This window comes from Tympanuchus pallidicinctus, unplaced genomic scaffold (genome assembly GCF_026119805.1).
Source record: "Tympanuchus pallidicinctus isolate F22 unplaced genomic scaffold, pur_lepc_1.0 scaffold15, whole genome shotgun sequence".
Taxonomy (NCBI): Eukaryota; Metazoa; Chordata; class Aves; order Galliformes; family Phasianidae; genus Tympanuchus; species Tympanuchus pallidicinctus.
The window spans coordinates 22,416,402-22,432,245 of record NW_026294669.1 but is presented as its reverse complement, the minus strand read 5'-3'; the positions used below and the strand labels follow the sequence as shown (position 1 = coordinate 22,432,245).

Here is a 15,844-nt window from a genome sequence, read left to right as displayed (position 1 = left end):
AGCTCCTGTGGCTGGATGTGCTGCAAATCCCAGAACTCCAAGGGGTGTGCAGTGTCCTGTCAAGATGTGACTCATCTGTCAGGACATCAGGACCAAAACATTTATCAAAACAAGGAAGAAATTCTGAACTAATCAGTGTACAGGTTTTTTATGTTTCAGGCCCACCAAACACAAGGTAAACTATATATTGCCAGGTCCTTCCCAGTGTATTATGATGATACTATTTGTGCTGAAGTATTTATGCTTCAGTAACACATGGGATTCCTTGCAAGCAGTCAGACAGTATCTCTCCTTCTCTATCACTGAGGAGATGAAAGATGAACACCACATTCAAATGTTCAGTAGCTGAGACATAGTTGTGCTAACTTGTCTTTCACTGGCTTGAGTGGCTGCTGCATCTTGAAATAATCAGATAAAGTAGAGCAGGGAAGCAACAGAAGGGAGAATAATCTGCTTTCTTCTAGGTTTAATTTAACTGTTGAAAAAGATAAACTATGGGAAAATCATCTATTTCCATTTCTAGTTTGGAAAAGTTGAAGAAAGGCGTAGCTATCTAGCAAGTTTTAGGAGCATGCAACAGATAGTTAATTTGTCCTTAACACAGGAAAATATTGCAACATACATAGAATATTTTTGTTTTGGTATCTTTATATTCATATTCTATTTAAAGAGTAAAATTTGGATAAAGTTATACATCGAGAGCTAAGTAAAAGAAGCTTTGTATGCTTATTAGAGAACGTGGACATAAAGCCTCAAAGCACTGAGCAGCAGGTTAAGTAACATAATGACCTGCTTAAGGCAGGGAGGGTAAAAAGGTATCATCGTGTCCTGTAGCTTTCAGGGCAGAAATCCACCTCCGGGCACTGAGCCTGGTGTCCCCACGAGAGGGCTCTGCTGCCACAGCTCTGCGGAACAGCAGACACTGCTTTCATTACAGGACTGGAGATGGAAAAATACATCAGAAGGGTTTAACAAAAGGAATCAAAACGTAACTGAAAGTGTTGGGTGCTAAAAATGGATTTTTGTTGCTAAAGAAGACAAAGTTGCCAAATGTTTACATAGTTCAATTGATCGTATAGCCTCAACATTTTAAACAGATTTATTCCACCTGCAGGGGATTTACTGTAATGTAACACCTTGGTTTGGTGAACAGTCCTCACTGTGGAAAAGCACCGGTGTTCCTCTGAGGTATGTAAGTACCAAGTAAGTAAGGAAATGAAAACACCACACACCTGGGAGAGCTGTGCCTTCAGCACTCCTTCTGCCACCAGTCCACACCACTACATAGGAATGCATTTTTTTGACTAACATGAGAAACAGCTGAGAGAACATCATTAAAAGTAACAGAAAACACATGTATTGTATTTTCACACCGTAGAAGCTGTGTGGAAGTTTGCAGTCTGCTCATCTCTTCCTGCTGAGACCATGGGAATAGCTGTGTTTTGGCAAGGATTCAAAACAAGCTGGGAATGTCTTGGTATCTTCATGGACAAAAGAGTATTTCTCTATGTTACCCATTGTTATTACCAAAATGAGATATCATTCAGGAAATATTGTAAATCCATGACCCTAGAATGGCTTTGGATTGGAAGGGACCTTTAAGATCATCTAGTTGCAAACCCCTTGCTGTGGGCAGGATTATTACCTAGTATGTATTGAAAAGTAATGGTGAGCAAAGACATTAGATTTCTCTGAAGCGGTTTGGTGGTGTCAGAGATTGTTTCTTTCTGTATCTTGCTCTTTCTCACATACAAATTTGTAACAACCAGCATTAATGCTGTCATCATCCCCTAAGACCCCCTGCCAAAAAAAAAAAAAAAAAAAAAAAAAAAAAAAGAGAGAGAGAAAGAAAGGTAGCAGAAGGTCTTGCACAGCTACATCCTGCTCTGAACAAATTCATGTTTGCTTCTCATCCCCTCTTTATTGGCTTGGCTCAGTTAACTTATCTGACCTTGCGCTGAAACTGCAGAGGATGCAATTTCTTGTGTTACTGAGGTGTGAAGTAACAGTCTGGACCTGATGCATAGTAGCAGCTATCTGAAAGCACAGTCTGAGCCTTGCACAAAGTTGTAATTCTACAGCATGCTAAAGGTCACACTGATTATCTTTAATAGGAATTAGCTGTGTATAAATGTTGTATTCCAAATGAAGCTGGTAGGAAAGTCATTTTGTAATTAATTAATGAAGTACTATTAGCTGCAAATAGTGTTTGTACTAAGAATCAGATATTGGAGCTACTACAGTTGCTTTTTCAGTGAGCATCTACACGCAAACTTTTATTCCTTACGTGTAGAAGAGTAGGAACTGATGGAGTGCTCATCCCAGGTGAGGAGCCAACCCAGGGAGTGTAGCATGAGATAATTTTTAACTTGTATCATTTTGAGCACAATGACAAAAACTGCTGTGGGAAAACAACTTGACTATGTTTCCAGTGGCTTACTAATGGAGTGTTCATGCGCAACATTAAGCTGCTGAATATGAATTTGTTGGGTACATTATCCTTTTTCCCTTTGTGCAAGTTTCAAAGATATAATTATGTTTGGCTTAATTGCTATTAGTCTCAGTTGAATTATCACTGTTTTCTGTGTTTCTATATTTACCATATGTAGAAATTAATATTTTAACTTTGACTCATACAGTATTTAATTTTGTATTAATTGGGAGTTATTTTAAGGTCTGAGGTATTGTTTTGCTCAGATTTAAAAAATAAAAGAGAGAGAGATGGACAGAGAGAGAGGGAGGAGCATTCTATATGTTCATTATAGCTGCCCCAAATATACATACAGCCACTTGACATCAGTTAATTCAGACACCAGAAGCAGTGTCAACAGTATTGTTAGCCCATCCCCAGTGCTGCACTAGCTTGATGAAACAAGGTAGCAGAACTAGCTAGTTTAAAACTAACTTCACCTTGTGCATCTCTACTGCACTTGCACAGGGCAGTAGATACGTCTGAGATATCTCAGAAATGCATACTGTTTCTCTTGTGGTTTTGTTGTTCTTGTTGGGTTTTGCTTTGTTTTTTTTATTTGTTTGTTTTTTTACTTATTTATTTATTTTCTGAACATGGGCAATCAGGGTTGTTATAGTTAGGTACGTGGTTTCACGCACCACAGACATAGAGAACTGAGTGCTTTCCAAGCAATGAAGAGAACCACATGCAGAGTAAGGAGATGTGTAAGATACCAACAAAAAGCAGATGCCTAAAGCCTTACTCCTTTCCAGAACTCAGAAATATGAGTCTTGACTCTGCTTCAGACCCCATGCATTTGGGATCTCAAGCACAGGAGCTTCAAAAAGACTGCCACGCAGTGCCCAACCAGCACTGCTGTCTGCCCCTTCAAAACTTTCCTTGGAAACTGGAGGCTTTGGAAATAAATGTCTCTTCAGCTTCATGAAATTAATACCTACATCTTTTAAAATATGTCCCCAGATCAGAAATCTAGACACTCTATAAAACTGAAATTCTACATAACACATTGCAGAGAAGAGACTGCATGGTGAAGAGGCCAGAAAAGCAATAAAGGGAAGAGGGCTCCGCTCTGTAATTCAAATGCAAAAGCCTTAATTTAGGAAAGGAAAAAGAGAAACATCACTTCACTGATTCCATTCAGAATTACACAGTCCTTTCCTTTCTTGTTCAATGAATCTCTCTCCTGGCCCTTACTCTGCATTCTGTGTTTAAGCAGAGAAGCTGAATAGTGTAATTCATGAGAGGATGTGGTCTCTCCATGTCACTCAGCTGCTTTCAAACATAAGCTCATTCCTCAGGGGTAATCAGTTGTTTCCCGGTGGTTGCACCTCAAAGTAGACTGCTTATTTTCTGGTCTTGTCCTCAGACACCCTCTGAAGAGATGCTCAGCTCTCCCCATTTGCTCTCTCTCAGCATGTTCAGAGGGACAGCCTGAGTCATGGTACATGTGCCATCAGCCACAGGAAACTCTTCTTGTGAGATGGTGCTGCCACATTGATGCCATATGCCTTTTTATTTGACGGCACCTGCTTACACAGCATGGGTCAGGAAAGAGATTGCCTTCCCAGCAGAAAGGAAAACCATAGAGAGTTCATGGGCACAAGTCCCTGCCAGCAGGTGATGTTCTATTTGCAGTGGGTTCATGGTACATCTAGTGAGAACATTTAACAGTTCATACTGTCAGAATTGTTATAACATCCAGATAACATGCTGTTTTCAGTCTCCTGTGTAGGCACTGCCACTGCAAATTCAAAAGCTGAGGAAATAAAATTCTGTGAGGTAGAGGTTCTGCTAGAGGTAAGCAGAAACATACTTCTGTACTTTTCCAATTATTTAAAACATCTTATCCCTGTGTTTGTTTTGATTAGGATTTTCTTAGATTGTTGATATCTTCTTAGGATCACAAAATGAGAGTTCACTTTTATGACTTTATAAGTAAAAACACTGGAGGGCAGAGTATTTTTAACTGGCATGATGCACAATTTAAAGAAATTACTCCTGACCTTTGGAAAAATGTGAGACCAAGCTTGTACTCACTTTGTAAACACTTCAAGTGTTTGAGAGTAAAGACTGCTATCTCATTTTAAACTAAAGCAGTTTGAGTCAAAATGCTATGCTGAATTATCTCAGGCATGGTCTGATACTCCCTTTCTTTGACTCTTCTGTGGGATTACAGTTTTTGGCAGGGCAGCTTAACTCTGAAACTGCTGCAGTAGATTAATCAAAATCCAACCACATCATGATGTTTGTATGCGTTTGTACATGTATATCTTATATATATATATATAAACGTATCCTATATATAAACGTATCCATATTTTCTTACTCAGTGTGAGAATAAATACCAGGGAGGAATGGTTCTTCCAAATTAAAACCTTTTATATAGCATTTCAAATTGCTTAGTGATGTAATGTCCTAATACCACTGGAGATCATTTGACATGACAGAACCTGGTGGTAGAATCGAGCCTTATTTAAAGTGACACATAATTATGGTTAATTAAGCTATAGAACTAAACATATTCTTCACTGTTAGAAAACATACAAGCAAAAAAGAAAAAAAGGCTATATGCAGTTAGGCAGCAAGGCCCCAGTCAAAGCCATTGTGCTAAGTCCAGAATGTTCATAAGGTCGCAGCTGTTAGGTTCCAGCTCTGCAAACTCACCAGCTCCTCACTGCACTTCCAGCAGAACACTGCTGTCGGATGCAGAGCGTGTTGCAGTCATGATTTGCAAAGTGATCCTCAGGGCGCAATGAGGACATTGTTTTCATCACCAGGATTTAGGAGGGGTTTTACTTAAGTACAAATAGCCCTGTCCCAAGAGAATTCTCACAAAATAAACACTGTATTTCCAGATTAATGAGAGTGAATAAAATGTGAAGTGTTTAACAAGTAAGCACAATTAATTTTTCATATTCTTCTCATGAAGACTGCTTACTTCATCGCTGAGGGTCCTGAGACCCTCACTCAAAATGTGCAAGGAGGTGGGACCTTATGTTAACGATTTTGGGGGGATATTGAATATTCATGTACTGATCAGGGAAGCTTTTGCATACGTATCACAGGTAATGTATACAAGCTGAAGCTCTTTTGCTCCAGATACGCGCGGTTAGGGTGGAGATACCCCCTCACAAATCTGACGTCAAAATGCAGAATGCTTTTATTAAAGCGTTTATTCCCAAATTTCGCATGACAGCATCAACTTATTTCCTGTTGAAATAAGTGCTTGTGTTTGTTTGCTTGCTCAGTTTGTTTTTCCCGAACGCTCCGTACGACCACTTAAACCAAAACAGCTGACCGACGGGCACGGCACGCCACACCACTCGCCCTCAGCCGCCCGCCACCGCCCGCCGCACAACATGGCAGCCGCACACCGCCGCTACCGCACTGCGCTTCCCATGGTGCAGCGCAGCCCGGCACCCCGCGCTGTGCGTTGCGCCGTCGCTGGGCGGTGCCTGAGCGCGTCGCGTTCGTTGCGTATCGCGTTCCGCCGGAAGTGACGGCGTTGGCGGCGGTACAGCGGCGGCGGGCGGTGGGTGCGGAGAGGGGGTTGCGGCCGCTTGGCGAGGTCTAGGTGAGATGGCGGGTGTTGTCCCTCCGTTCTCTGCCCTTTCCCTCCCTCGCGAGGAGGCGGAGCCCCTTCCCGAGCCCCGCGGGTCCGGCGTTTGCGGCCTGTATGCCGGGCCGCGGCTCGGAGGGGGGGCGGGCGGAAGGGGCGGGAGCCGTGCGGCTGGGCCTGCGGCACGGCAATGTAACGTTTGTGTTGTGCAATATAAAATCCTTGCTGTCGTCTCTGTATTGTAGATGAAACGTTCTGGGTGAACTGGTCACCGCTTTGGATTTTCTCGTTGCTGCACGTTCAGAGTTTTGTATAAATAGCAGAAGTGGAGATGAAGAGCAGGGTGACACAAATAAACGTAAGTGCCCTGAAGCTTACGTTGTGTATTATTCTCTTATTCTCTTCTTGCTGGTGGCTAGATTTCTGTTGATGTTGATAGAATGCTTATTGTAAGGCAGACAGTGGTGATGGCAGCCGTTGACAACAGAGGTGTTACTGTTAAGGCAGTCAGTTATAGCGGCTGATGCATGCTGTCCTTGCAGTGGAAGTTCTGAACATTATTGGCACTACATAGTGGTAGTAAAACAAAAGTGGCTGAATGGTGGCTCAACTGAGAACATAAGGGCTAGGAAAGTGGGAAAAGGGTGCTGAAACTGTAATGATGATGTTAAGAAGAAAGGGAAGTATAAGTTACTGTGTCAGCTGCATTTCTTAGCGTGGAAGTTGAACTTTAAAGGTTGTACAGTACAGTTCTGAGTGGCTGGGAGGGTGGGAGGGCTGATTTCTTGGCTAGCAATGAGAAAAAATGGGGTGTAGAAATACCACATTTGTTTTCACTAGAATTTTACTGAATTTGAGTGACATCTTCATCACTAGCTTTCTGGGGTTTTTGTGTTCAACCCTGCCTGGGCTGTTTTGCTCCTAGTTACATTCCAGCCTTTCTTGCCAAAGCAGTTTTTGACAGGGATGCTCAAATATCCTTTGGTATTGAGCATAGATATCTCCTCATGTTTTCCTGACCAAGTGATTATAGTAGTGCTCTCTCATCTGTTGAAATGAGTAACTTAGCCAGGTAGGTTCTTTGGGTGCTTTGGGAATGGGCTGGGAGGGATACTGTAACCTGTGACAGGAAGCCTGGTCAGGAAAAGCTGAGGGAAATAAGTTATTCAGCAAAATAGTTGCTTTTGCAAGGATACCTGAGAACTCCCAGAGAAAGACACATCAGTAACGTTGTTTTACTCCTATGAACCCTTGTCTCTGTTAGTCCACTTGGGCCAAGGCAAATGCTGTAGAGCTCATGAGAACTCGTTATCCCCAAAAAACCCACCTTTTTCATGTTGTTACTATGTATATTAAATTTATACATGTCAAATTTATGAAGCTAGGAATGATTCAGTGAGAAAACATACAATAGTTAGAAAAAAAATGAGAGTTTTTTAATTATAAAGTAAAAAAGAATCTTTAGAAGAGGGAAGATACACTTGCCATTTGCTAAACAAGGACTGGTAGATGGCTGTAAACAGTGTTGCACATGATACAACAAAGTATAAAAGGATGTATGGATAAAGAAAACAGTAAAGGAACAAAGACTGAAGATTGATTTTACTTGGTCTCTGACAGTAATCCATAGCAAATGCCCTGTAAAAACAGGGTAAACTGTGAAAATACTCAGTCTCATCCAGTTTGTAATTTCTTTTAGTAACCTGTATGATTTTTCATCTGTGTTCAGCCTCTTGAAATCATGATAAAAACTTAGCATCTAGAGTATCCTGTAGCAGCTGCTTAAGTATGTGTTATTTAGAAGCAGCTCTCCTTGTGATGAGTTGGACTGCTATTAGCTTTATTTGATGAACATTGCTTCTTATAAATATGTAGCAGGCTAAAGCCATCATATGCCTTGATGTCTATATGTATATGTGTGTGTGTGTGTGTTCACACTAGTTGTTTTATGTCTTTGGAGTTGAATTTTTTTTCTCTTTTATTAAAGCATGGGTCCAGTCATGAAAAGAAAGAAAAATACAGTCCACGGCACAGAAGTTTGACTCCAGAGGACAGGTAGAAATGATTGATTTATGTTCCCTGTGACTGTGTGTGTGTGTGTGTGTATATATATGTATGTATGTATGTATGTATGTATGTACACACCTTCTAGGGAGAGAAAAATTAAAACAAACAACAAAGGTGAAAACTGAATATAGTATGATTTTATATGCTACCATAACACCTGTGAAAAATAATTGCAGGTTTAATAAAATACTTGTGTGTATAAAAAGCAGTAGTTTAATAGATTTGTAATTAAGACTGAATACTTTTAGTCTAAAATTCTCAGTTAAAATCTCAGGGATCTTGAAAATGGAAATTAGATAACACCTTCTTTTGTGGAACAGTACTGATGTTTATAGCAAGATTATGGAGGCCAGCAAGAGGTGTACAAGTATTGTTTGAAGCACAGTCTACTGATGCAGGAGATGAAGCACTAGCACTTTACCTATATTTCATATTTGAATTGGAATAAAGCATCTTGTACCAAAGGCAATCATTTTTAGTGGCATCTGTTTCATGCACCACCTCAAAAGTAGCTGAAGTGAATATGTGAGTTTCAAGAAATGCGGTGTGGCACTTGCCTTTGGTGTTTGATGTTACTGACATTTAGTGTTTATCCCACATGGTAGGAGGTGCTTCCTTTTAACGTGATTCTATTGATTTCTTTATTTTCATTTTTTATTTTTTTGCTGTCTGGCAACAATTTATAAAGGGAACATCTTGTTTTTGAGTGATGCACATACTAAGAGTGGAGTGCAGAATTGGAATTGTTGGTGTGTATGTAACAGATTGCATTGCAGGTAGTTATTAATAGCATAGTTTTTGTAATCCATTTACTGAGAATTTTGTGTCTTGGTTTGTGAATAGGGATGTAGAGCGTGACAGGTCTCCATCTCCCAGAAGAAGAAGATATTCTGATGACAGCAGATATGATCAAGAATATTCAAGAAGGGAGTATTACGATGACAGATCTTCAGAAAGGTGAATACTAAGACCTGTTTTTCAATTCCTATGAAGGTACTTAGTTTAAACAGTGAAAGAGGAAAACAGCTTCTTTTTTCTTTTTTCTTTTTTTTTTTGTCTTTTAGAAGGATGGAGAGAGGGAGAGACAGATACTATGAAAAGTGGGAAGAAAGAGATTATGATCGAAGGAGGAAGAGAAGACTCTCTTCCCCTGATCATAGGAGTCCAGAGAGGTCAACAGTTCAGGGCTCAAATACTCATGAAGAGGCCACTTCAAAGAAGAAGAAAGAAGAAGTGGATCCAATCCTTACTCGCACAGGTGGTGCATATATTCCACCTGCCAAGCTCAGGATGATGCAAGAACAAATTACTGATAAAAATAGGTGAGTTGAAGGTAACATTAGAATTCATCCTGAAAAACAAAACTATGAAGGGTTTTAAGGAACGTTGATATAAGTGGGACACTTCTTGAGATACCTTTCTAATCAGAAAAAAAATGAGAGCCATTTTTCTTAAGTCATCTTCTCTTTCCACCTGTCTCTGAGGAAAACAAAATGCTAGCCAAACAGACAACAACGAAAGTAACAAATCGGGCTATGACCCTCTCCACTTCTGCTCCTAATGGAAAAGTGGGATACAGAGCATAAACAGGCTTTTTTTTCCTAATGCCATTAAAAGACAAACATTCTGGGTTTTACCACATCTGTGGGGAATTACATTTTGGCATGCCATGTTGGTTTGGTGGGTTTGTAGTCATTTAATGTATAATTGTGAGCTAGTCTTTATATCTGTGATGTGAATATTTTCTTAGTTTTTTTTTATTTAATATATTGCATCTTCAGATTTTTGTATATATAACAGCGCTGCCACAAATTTATGCTTTACTAATCTGTGATGCCTTTGAATAGCTTGGCATATCAGAGGATGAGTTGGGAAGCCTTGAAGAAGTCCATCAATGGTCTCGTCAATAAAGTAAACGTTTCTAATATAGAAAATATTATTCATGAGCTGCTTCAGGAGAATATTGTTCGAGGAAGGTAAATGTTGAAATAATTAAGTCAATTTTTTTTTTTCTGTAAATATGTATATTGTACATTCTTGCATCACGGTATGTTTAGTGTATGGTTACTAATCTGACTTTAAAAGCTTATATTTTCCTATGCAGAGGACTGCCATGCTTGAGGAGAGGGGCTGGGAGCAGAGAGGTAGAGGAAGGAGTACATGCTTGGAAGAATAAGACAGTAGAGCAGATAGCAGCATGTTTCCTTTTTATTTTAGCTTATCTATTGACTTTACTTGAATGACTTGCAATTTACATGTGCCTACCTATTTCTTTCTGTGTTCCTGGACTTTATCTGAAGTAAATATTTTTAGCCAAAACACTGCTACAACTAACTGACTGATCTGTTTTCCACCTTCATCTTTCCCATTTTAATGTGGAGAAAAGGCTATTTAGCTATTAGGTATTTATATGATTCTCGCAGTTATAAATCATGGTTATTGTACAAGTAAATATGATCATAACCAGACTAATTTAATTTGCATTTGTAGCTAATGGTTTTAAAACCAAGTATTCTGTTCCTTTATACACGTATCAAATGAGTTCTATTCCATTTATTAACCCTGTAGTAAGTAGTACTTTAAAGAGTCACATTTTGAGGGCTTTTTTTTTTTTGCTCCTGGGCTTTGCAGTGAACAACTGTTAGAAAATGACCACATAGCACCTTTCTAACTGTTCAAACAGTGCAGTCCTATTTTGTGATACATAATGGGTGAAAACATTGTGTTTTATTATATGAAAAATTTTAGTCTTAAACTTGTGTATATTTGCAGGGGATTGCTGTCTAGATCCATTTTGCAAGCTCAGGGTGCCTCTCCAATTTTTACCCATGTTTATGCGGCTCTTGTGGCAATTATTAATTCAAAGTTTCCAAATATTGGTGAATTGATTCTCAAGAGGTTGATACTAAATTTTCGCAAAGGATATCGCAGAAACGATAAGGTATGTAAAAAATGTGAAGAAACAAAATGCTAAAACTTGCAATTCTGCTGAGTAATTTTGTACTGAGTGTATTCAAGTTAGGTATTTCAAAGGTGCACAGCCATGACCTGTGGTTTGTATTGTATCATTATGCTTCACCTGCCATGTGTACGTTAAATAAAGTAGCACTCGTGTATTGTGAAAGCTTGGCTACTGATTTCAGCTTGGAATTGTGATGCTGTTTTTATATTTTACTTGGACGTATGCAGTCCTAATGGTAGAATAATTGCCAGTATACCAAAATAGTTATTTTCATGTCTTAATTTGACTGAGAAGCACAAATTGATAGTATAGAATGTCTCAGTTACAAGTGTTTCTTTCATGTAAGATGTTACAGTTTCCAGTCATTTATTTCTTTTGCAGCAACTCTGTCTGACGTCTTCAAAGTTCGTTGCTCATTTGATGAATCAGAATGTGGTATGTTACTTTGTTTTCACTTGCTCATATTTTATATGGCTTTCTATTTATTTTAGCTTCAAGACAGTGGTAGCTCAAGTGAATTTACTTCTCCTTTTCCAGAAATTATGGGAAAACTGAGTTCAGATTTCCTGTCAGTACTTGCTGTAAGTTGTTGGGACTTTCTAGAAAAGAGATTTCGTCTGATAATATGGCTGTGATGTTCTCATCTCTAGCCGTTGCATGTAATGTCTGAGAGCTTCCCAAAACTTTATGTATATGTTTGGGATACTGTTCTGATACCTTGTGATAGAAAGCAAATGAATTCCTGCAGATACTATATGGACTTTTCTTCAGCACTGTAATCTCATACAAAGATGATTAAGTCTGTAGACAGGATCAGAATCAATTTAATCAAATTTGTATCTTTCCTTGTTTTACCATCTTCTGTGTTAGAGGTACCAGGGTTTCTATCCCTGGTGTATAAGATAATGCAGTTTGAAACGTTACTTCTTGCAGTTATTTTGAAAGACTATGCAATGCGAAAACTAGTTCTAGTAAGCTAAGTATTATTTTATTTGTCTATATAAATGCATTCTGTTTTTTTCAGTAATGGTAAAATGTTCATTAGAATGTATTCATATTTCAAAAGTATAGTCATGTTCACTGTGAAGATGGTGTAAATATAAATAGCTAAATTGTGTATGAAATGTTGACAACCTCTTAATTAGTTTTGTCCAGTGTTGCCTTCTTTGTGTGATTAAACAAATGGTGTGACATCCTCAAAGAAATATTGTAAATTCTGGTTCTTTACCGATATTCTTTCTAAAGGCTCATGAGGTTTTATGTTTGGAAATGCTCACCTTGCTTCTTGAAAGGCCTACTGATGACAGTATTGAAGTAGCAATTGGATTTCTTAAGGAGAGTGGGCTCAAGCTAACAGAAGTTTCTCCTAGAGGCATTAATGGTAAGTATAATGAGCCAATATATTAGCCTTTTCTTGTTTTGTGTTATGTTCAGTCCTTGTCCATATTAAATATTTCATTTTTTCCAAAGCAATCTTTGACCGTCTTCGACACATTCTCCACGAGTCTAAAATTGACATGCGTGTTCAGTACATGATAGAAGTTATGTTTGCGGTACGGAAGGATGGCTTCAAGGATCATCCAATCATTCCAGAGGGATTAGATCTAGTGGAAGAGGAAGATCAGTTTACTCATATGTTGCCTTTAGAAGATGAATACAACCCAGAGGATGTTCTTAGTAAGTTAGAAATAGAAATATTTTCCATGATTATATTTCACTCAAAAACAGACTGAAGATTTGAAATACAGCCTTATTTTCATTTCGTGTTTTAAAGACTCGTTTTTATTTTAAAGATGTTTTCAAGATGGATCCCAACTTCATGGAAAATGAAGAGAAATACAAAGCGCTCAAGAAAGGTAGGTGTACATGTTTACGTGTACAGGCGTACATGTTTTATACATGATAGATGTATTCTATTAGATGTTATATGTGCATGCTATATGTAAAATATGTGTTGATGTTCTTTGTGTATTTTGTATGCTATTTAGTTACCCAACTATCATTACAAGTCTTACTGTTTAACTGCAGGTGCATTTGTTTTTCAGATAACTGCCTTTCAATTCGTCATACTCCTTTCTGACATACTCCTGTCCCTTTCCTCAGTATTGTCCCTACAGCTATGTTTTTAGCCAGTTGTGGCATACCTTCTTTGCCTGAGACATCCTTTCAATCTCAGATGTTAGATCAATTGTTGTTTTGGTAACTGAATTATTATGTTCTGTACACCTTTAATCTGCTCTTTCAGAAATCCTTGATGAAGGTGACAGTGAGTCTGAACCAGATCAGGAGGCTGGAAGTAGTGATGAAGAGGAAGATGAAGATGAAGAGGAGGATGAAGATGGTAAGTGTGTGACTGGCAACTTACTAGTGATCGTTTTGGAGTTTTTTTTTGTCTTATGTTTGATTGTTGGAATTGTTTTGTGTGCACGTTTTCTGTTTTTCTTTTTTGTAGGTTAAACTGTAAAGGAAAGCTTGAACTTCTGTTGCACATTTTATAAAACTAAGAACACTGCAATGTTAAGGGAGGCTTTAATCTGCAATTATTCCCAGATCTAAGTGTTTAATAGTAGCACGTAACATTAGAGTGAAAATTTAAAAGGAGGCTTTCTGTATCTCTGTTGTATCTCTAAATATTTACCTGTTAGTCATAGATAAGGCGAACATTGATTTTAAATTCTTTACTTTGATAGAAATAAATATACAAACACAATACTGCCCAAATCTTAAGTATTTCTACAAAAGGTATTTTTACACAGATGTGTTGCAGACCTAATAAAAATAGATACGTTCTAAGAGATACATAGATATTATAAAAAATATGGCTTAATGTTTTGTTATTTCCAAATTGTGTTTCTTTCATAGGCCAGAAAGTTACTGTCCATGACAAGACAGAAATCAACCTGGTTTCCTTCCGTCGTACCATTTATCTTGCTATTCAGTCAAGGTAAACATGATATAATTTATACGCAATTGCATTTCTTTTGATGTGACCGAATTTTAATTCTCTTCTTTTTTTTTAAATCCTGCTTTAGCATCGTTTTTTTTTTAAATACCATATGGAACTTGATTTATAAGGTAGAAAATTAACTGTTATTTTGACAGTGGGTTCTTAAATCATGATTTCAAACAAAAATCTTTGTTCTACAATACAATAATACAATACACTAGGACTTTTCTGTGAGTATTGCTGTAATCAAAATTTTCAAGTGAACAAAAGTCAGTGATTTTCGGGTGTTCTAGTACAGCTGTATATTGCTCAGATAAGAATTTTTTTTTTCTTATTGCAGCTTAGACTTTGAAGAATGTGCTCACAAATTGCTGAAGATGGATTTTCCTGAAAGTCAAACGGTAAGCTTATTTTTTGTTGTTGCTATTAATGTGAAGTAGTTGTGTAGTATTGAGAAACCTTACTTGTCCTGGGACCTAACTTGTGTGGCAAGTAAATGAATGACAGTGTCTCCTTATAGCTGTTTTTCCTGAATATGTCTTTAAACCTTTAGGGCATGTAGGCTGACATATTTCTTAACACGTTTCTTTTGTGTAATTGCTCCTTGCTGACAAGCAGTTTAAAATATTTGTTTAAAGCCTGAAAAGATTTGTTGGTTGGACTGTTGGAAAATGGTTATCCTATAACAAAAGTATGGTAACTTGGAAGACGTTTTCAGAACTCTGACTCTGAAAGAGAATGGAGTCGGAGCTATTTTCGGGCAGCTGTGGAGTTTGTCAGTAGGACTTGAAATACAGATTGGTATTAAAAGAATGAATCATGTCATTGCTTTCAGTTTTTGGTGTTGTTGGTTTTTTTTCCTAGTAATATTGTGTATTGATTTAAAGCAGTCTGTGTATGGATGCTTAGTTGCAGTCTTGGAGATCATCAGATGTGTTCTCAAGTAAGGGAAATTGTCCTTTAGCTAGCAAACAATTTACATAAAAGTAATTTAGAAGTTTAGGTGACTGCTATGTTTTTGTCTTATTTGATTCTTTAATTTTGTGCATGAAATGATTCAACGCTGCCTAAATGCAATACAAAGCATTGATAGGATTCTGGGTTCCAGTGAAGCCATAACCTGCAGAATTCCTGAGTAGTTGGGGAAAAAATGCTGTGTTGCAGAAAATCAATTCAGCTATAAAGAGTAGAGAACAGTCAGGAATGCATAAGCTATGTTATACAGTGTGGATATAACTTCAGCATCACTGCTTTAGTAATTGGTTTGATGACTGATTCTCAACTGCTGGTGTTTAATCCCATTGCTGTGTCTCAGCTATCATCTGTTCTATGGTCAAGAACTGCAAGGAAAAAATATATATTTAAAAGAAAAACCTGCATTAATCACAATCTGAAGTGTGGAAAGAAATAGACTTTTCTACCACTTCAGTTCAGAAAACTAGGTATTTTGTGAGGTTTGACTCAGTATTGGGCATTAGGTTATTTTCTTATGCTTTTGTGGGTTGCCTTAGTCACAAATGAAAATAAGCAGATAAACAGAGATGAATTTCATGTGTTATTTCTCTCATACTTATGTGGTCCTTTTACCAAGTGTTAATCTTTTTTTATTACATAACCCTGTGAAGTGCTTTGTAGAAATATAAAAGTGTGAGCTCTGAGAAATTTTATATTTCTACTATCAATCACAATTTAAAAAATGTAAGAATATTACTGTATGCAAAAGAAATGGGTAAATACCTGTTTTTCTGCTGCATTGCAAAAGCAGAAGTTGTTATTCATTCTTGATTTTGTAGGAAAGCTCTGAAAGGAACTTCCAGATCTAGTTTTGAGACTTAC

General features: G+C 37.8%; 1 protein-coding gene across 4 annotated transcripts in view; it reads left to right on the top strand.

Moving 5' to 3' along the window:
• CWC22 (CWC22 spliceosome associated protein homolog) overlaps positions 1 to 15,844 on the top strand; it is a 72,040-nt gene that overhangs the window by 37,892 nt on the left and 18,304 nt on the right. Inside the window, exons 6-19 of one of the 4 annotated variants that reach the window (XM_052675529.1) lie at positions 1,115 to 1,188; positions 6,278 to 6,390; positions 8,020 to 8,087; positions 8,943 to 9,056; positions 9,164 to 9,421; positions 9,947 to 10,075; positions 10,872 to 11,040; positions 11,443 to 11,496; positions 12,307 to 12,442; positions 12,532 to 12,738; positions 12,855 to 12,917; positions 13,307 to 13,402; positions 13,924 to 14,005; positions 14,349 to 14,409. In XM_052675529.1, coding sequence (XP_052531489.1) covers positions 6,364 to 6,390; positions 8,020 to 8,087; positions 8,943 to 9,056; positions 9,164 to 9,421; positions 9,947 to 10,075; positions 10,872 to 11,040; positions 11,443 to 11,496; positions 12,307 to 12,442; positions 12,532 to 12,738; positions 12,855 to 12,917; positions 13,307 to 13,402; positions 13,924 to 14,005; positions 14,349 to 14,409 — 1,464 coding nt within the window. In that variant the 5' untranslated portion in view covers positions 1,115 to 1,188; positions 6,278 to 6,363. Of the gene's footprint in view, positions 1 to 1,114; positions 1,189 to 5,889; positions 6,048 to 6,277; positions 6,391 to 8,019; positions 8,088 to 8,942; positions 9,057 to 9,163; positions 9,422 to 9,946; positions 10,076 to 10,871; positions 11,041 to 11,442; positions 11,497 to 12,306; positions 12,443 to 12,531; positions 12,739 to 12,854; positions 12,918 to 13,306; positions 13,403 to 13,923; positions 14,006 to 14,348; positions 14,410 to 15,844 lie in introns of those variants that run through there. The other 3 variants (XM_052675526.1, XM_052675527.1, XM_052675528.1) reach the window with 3 other exon arrangements.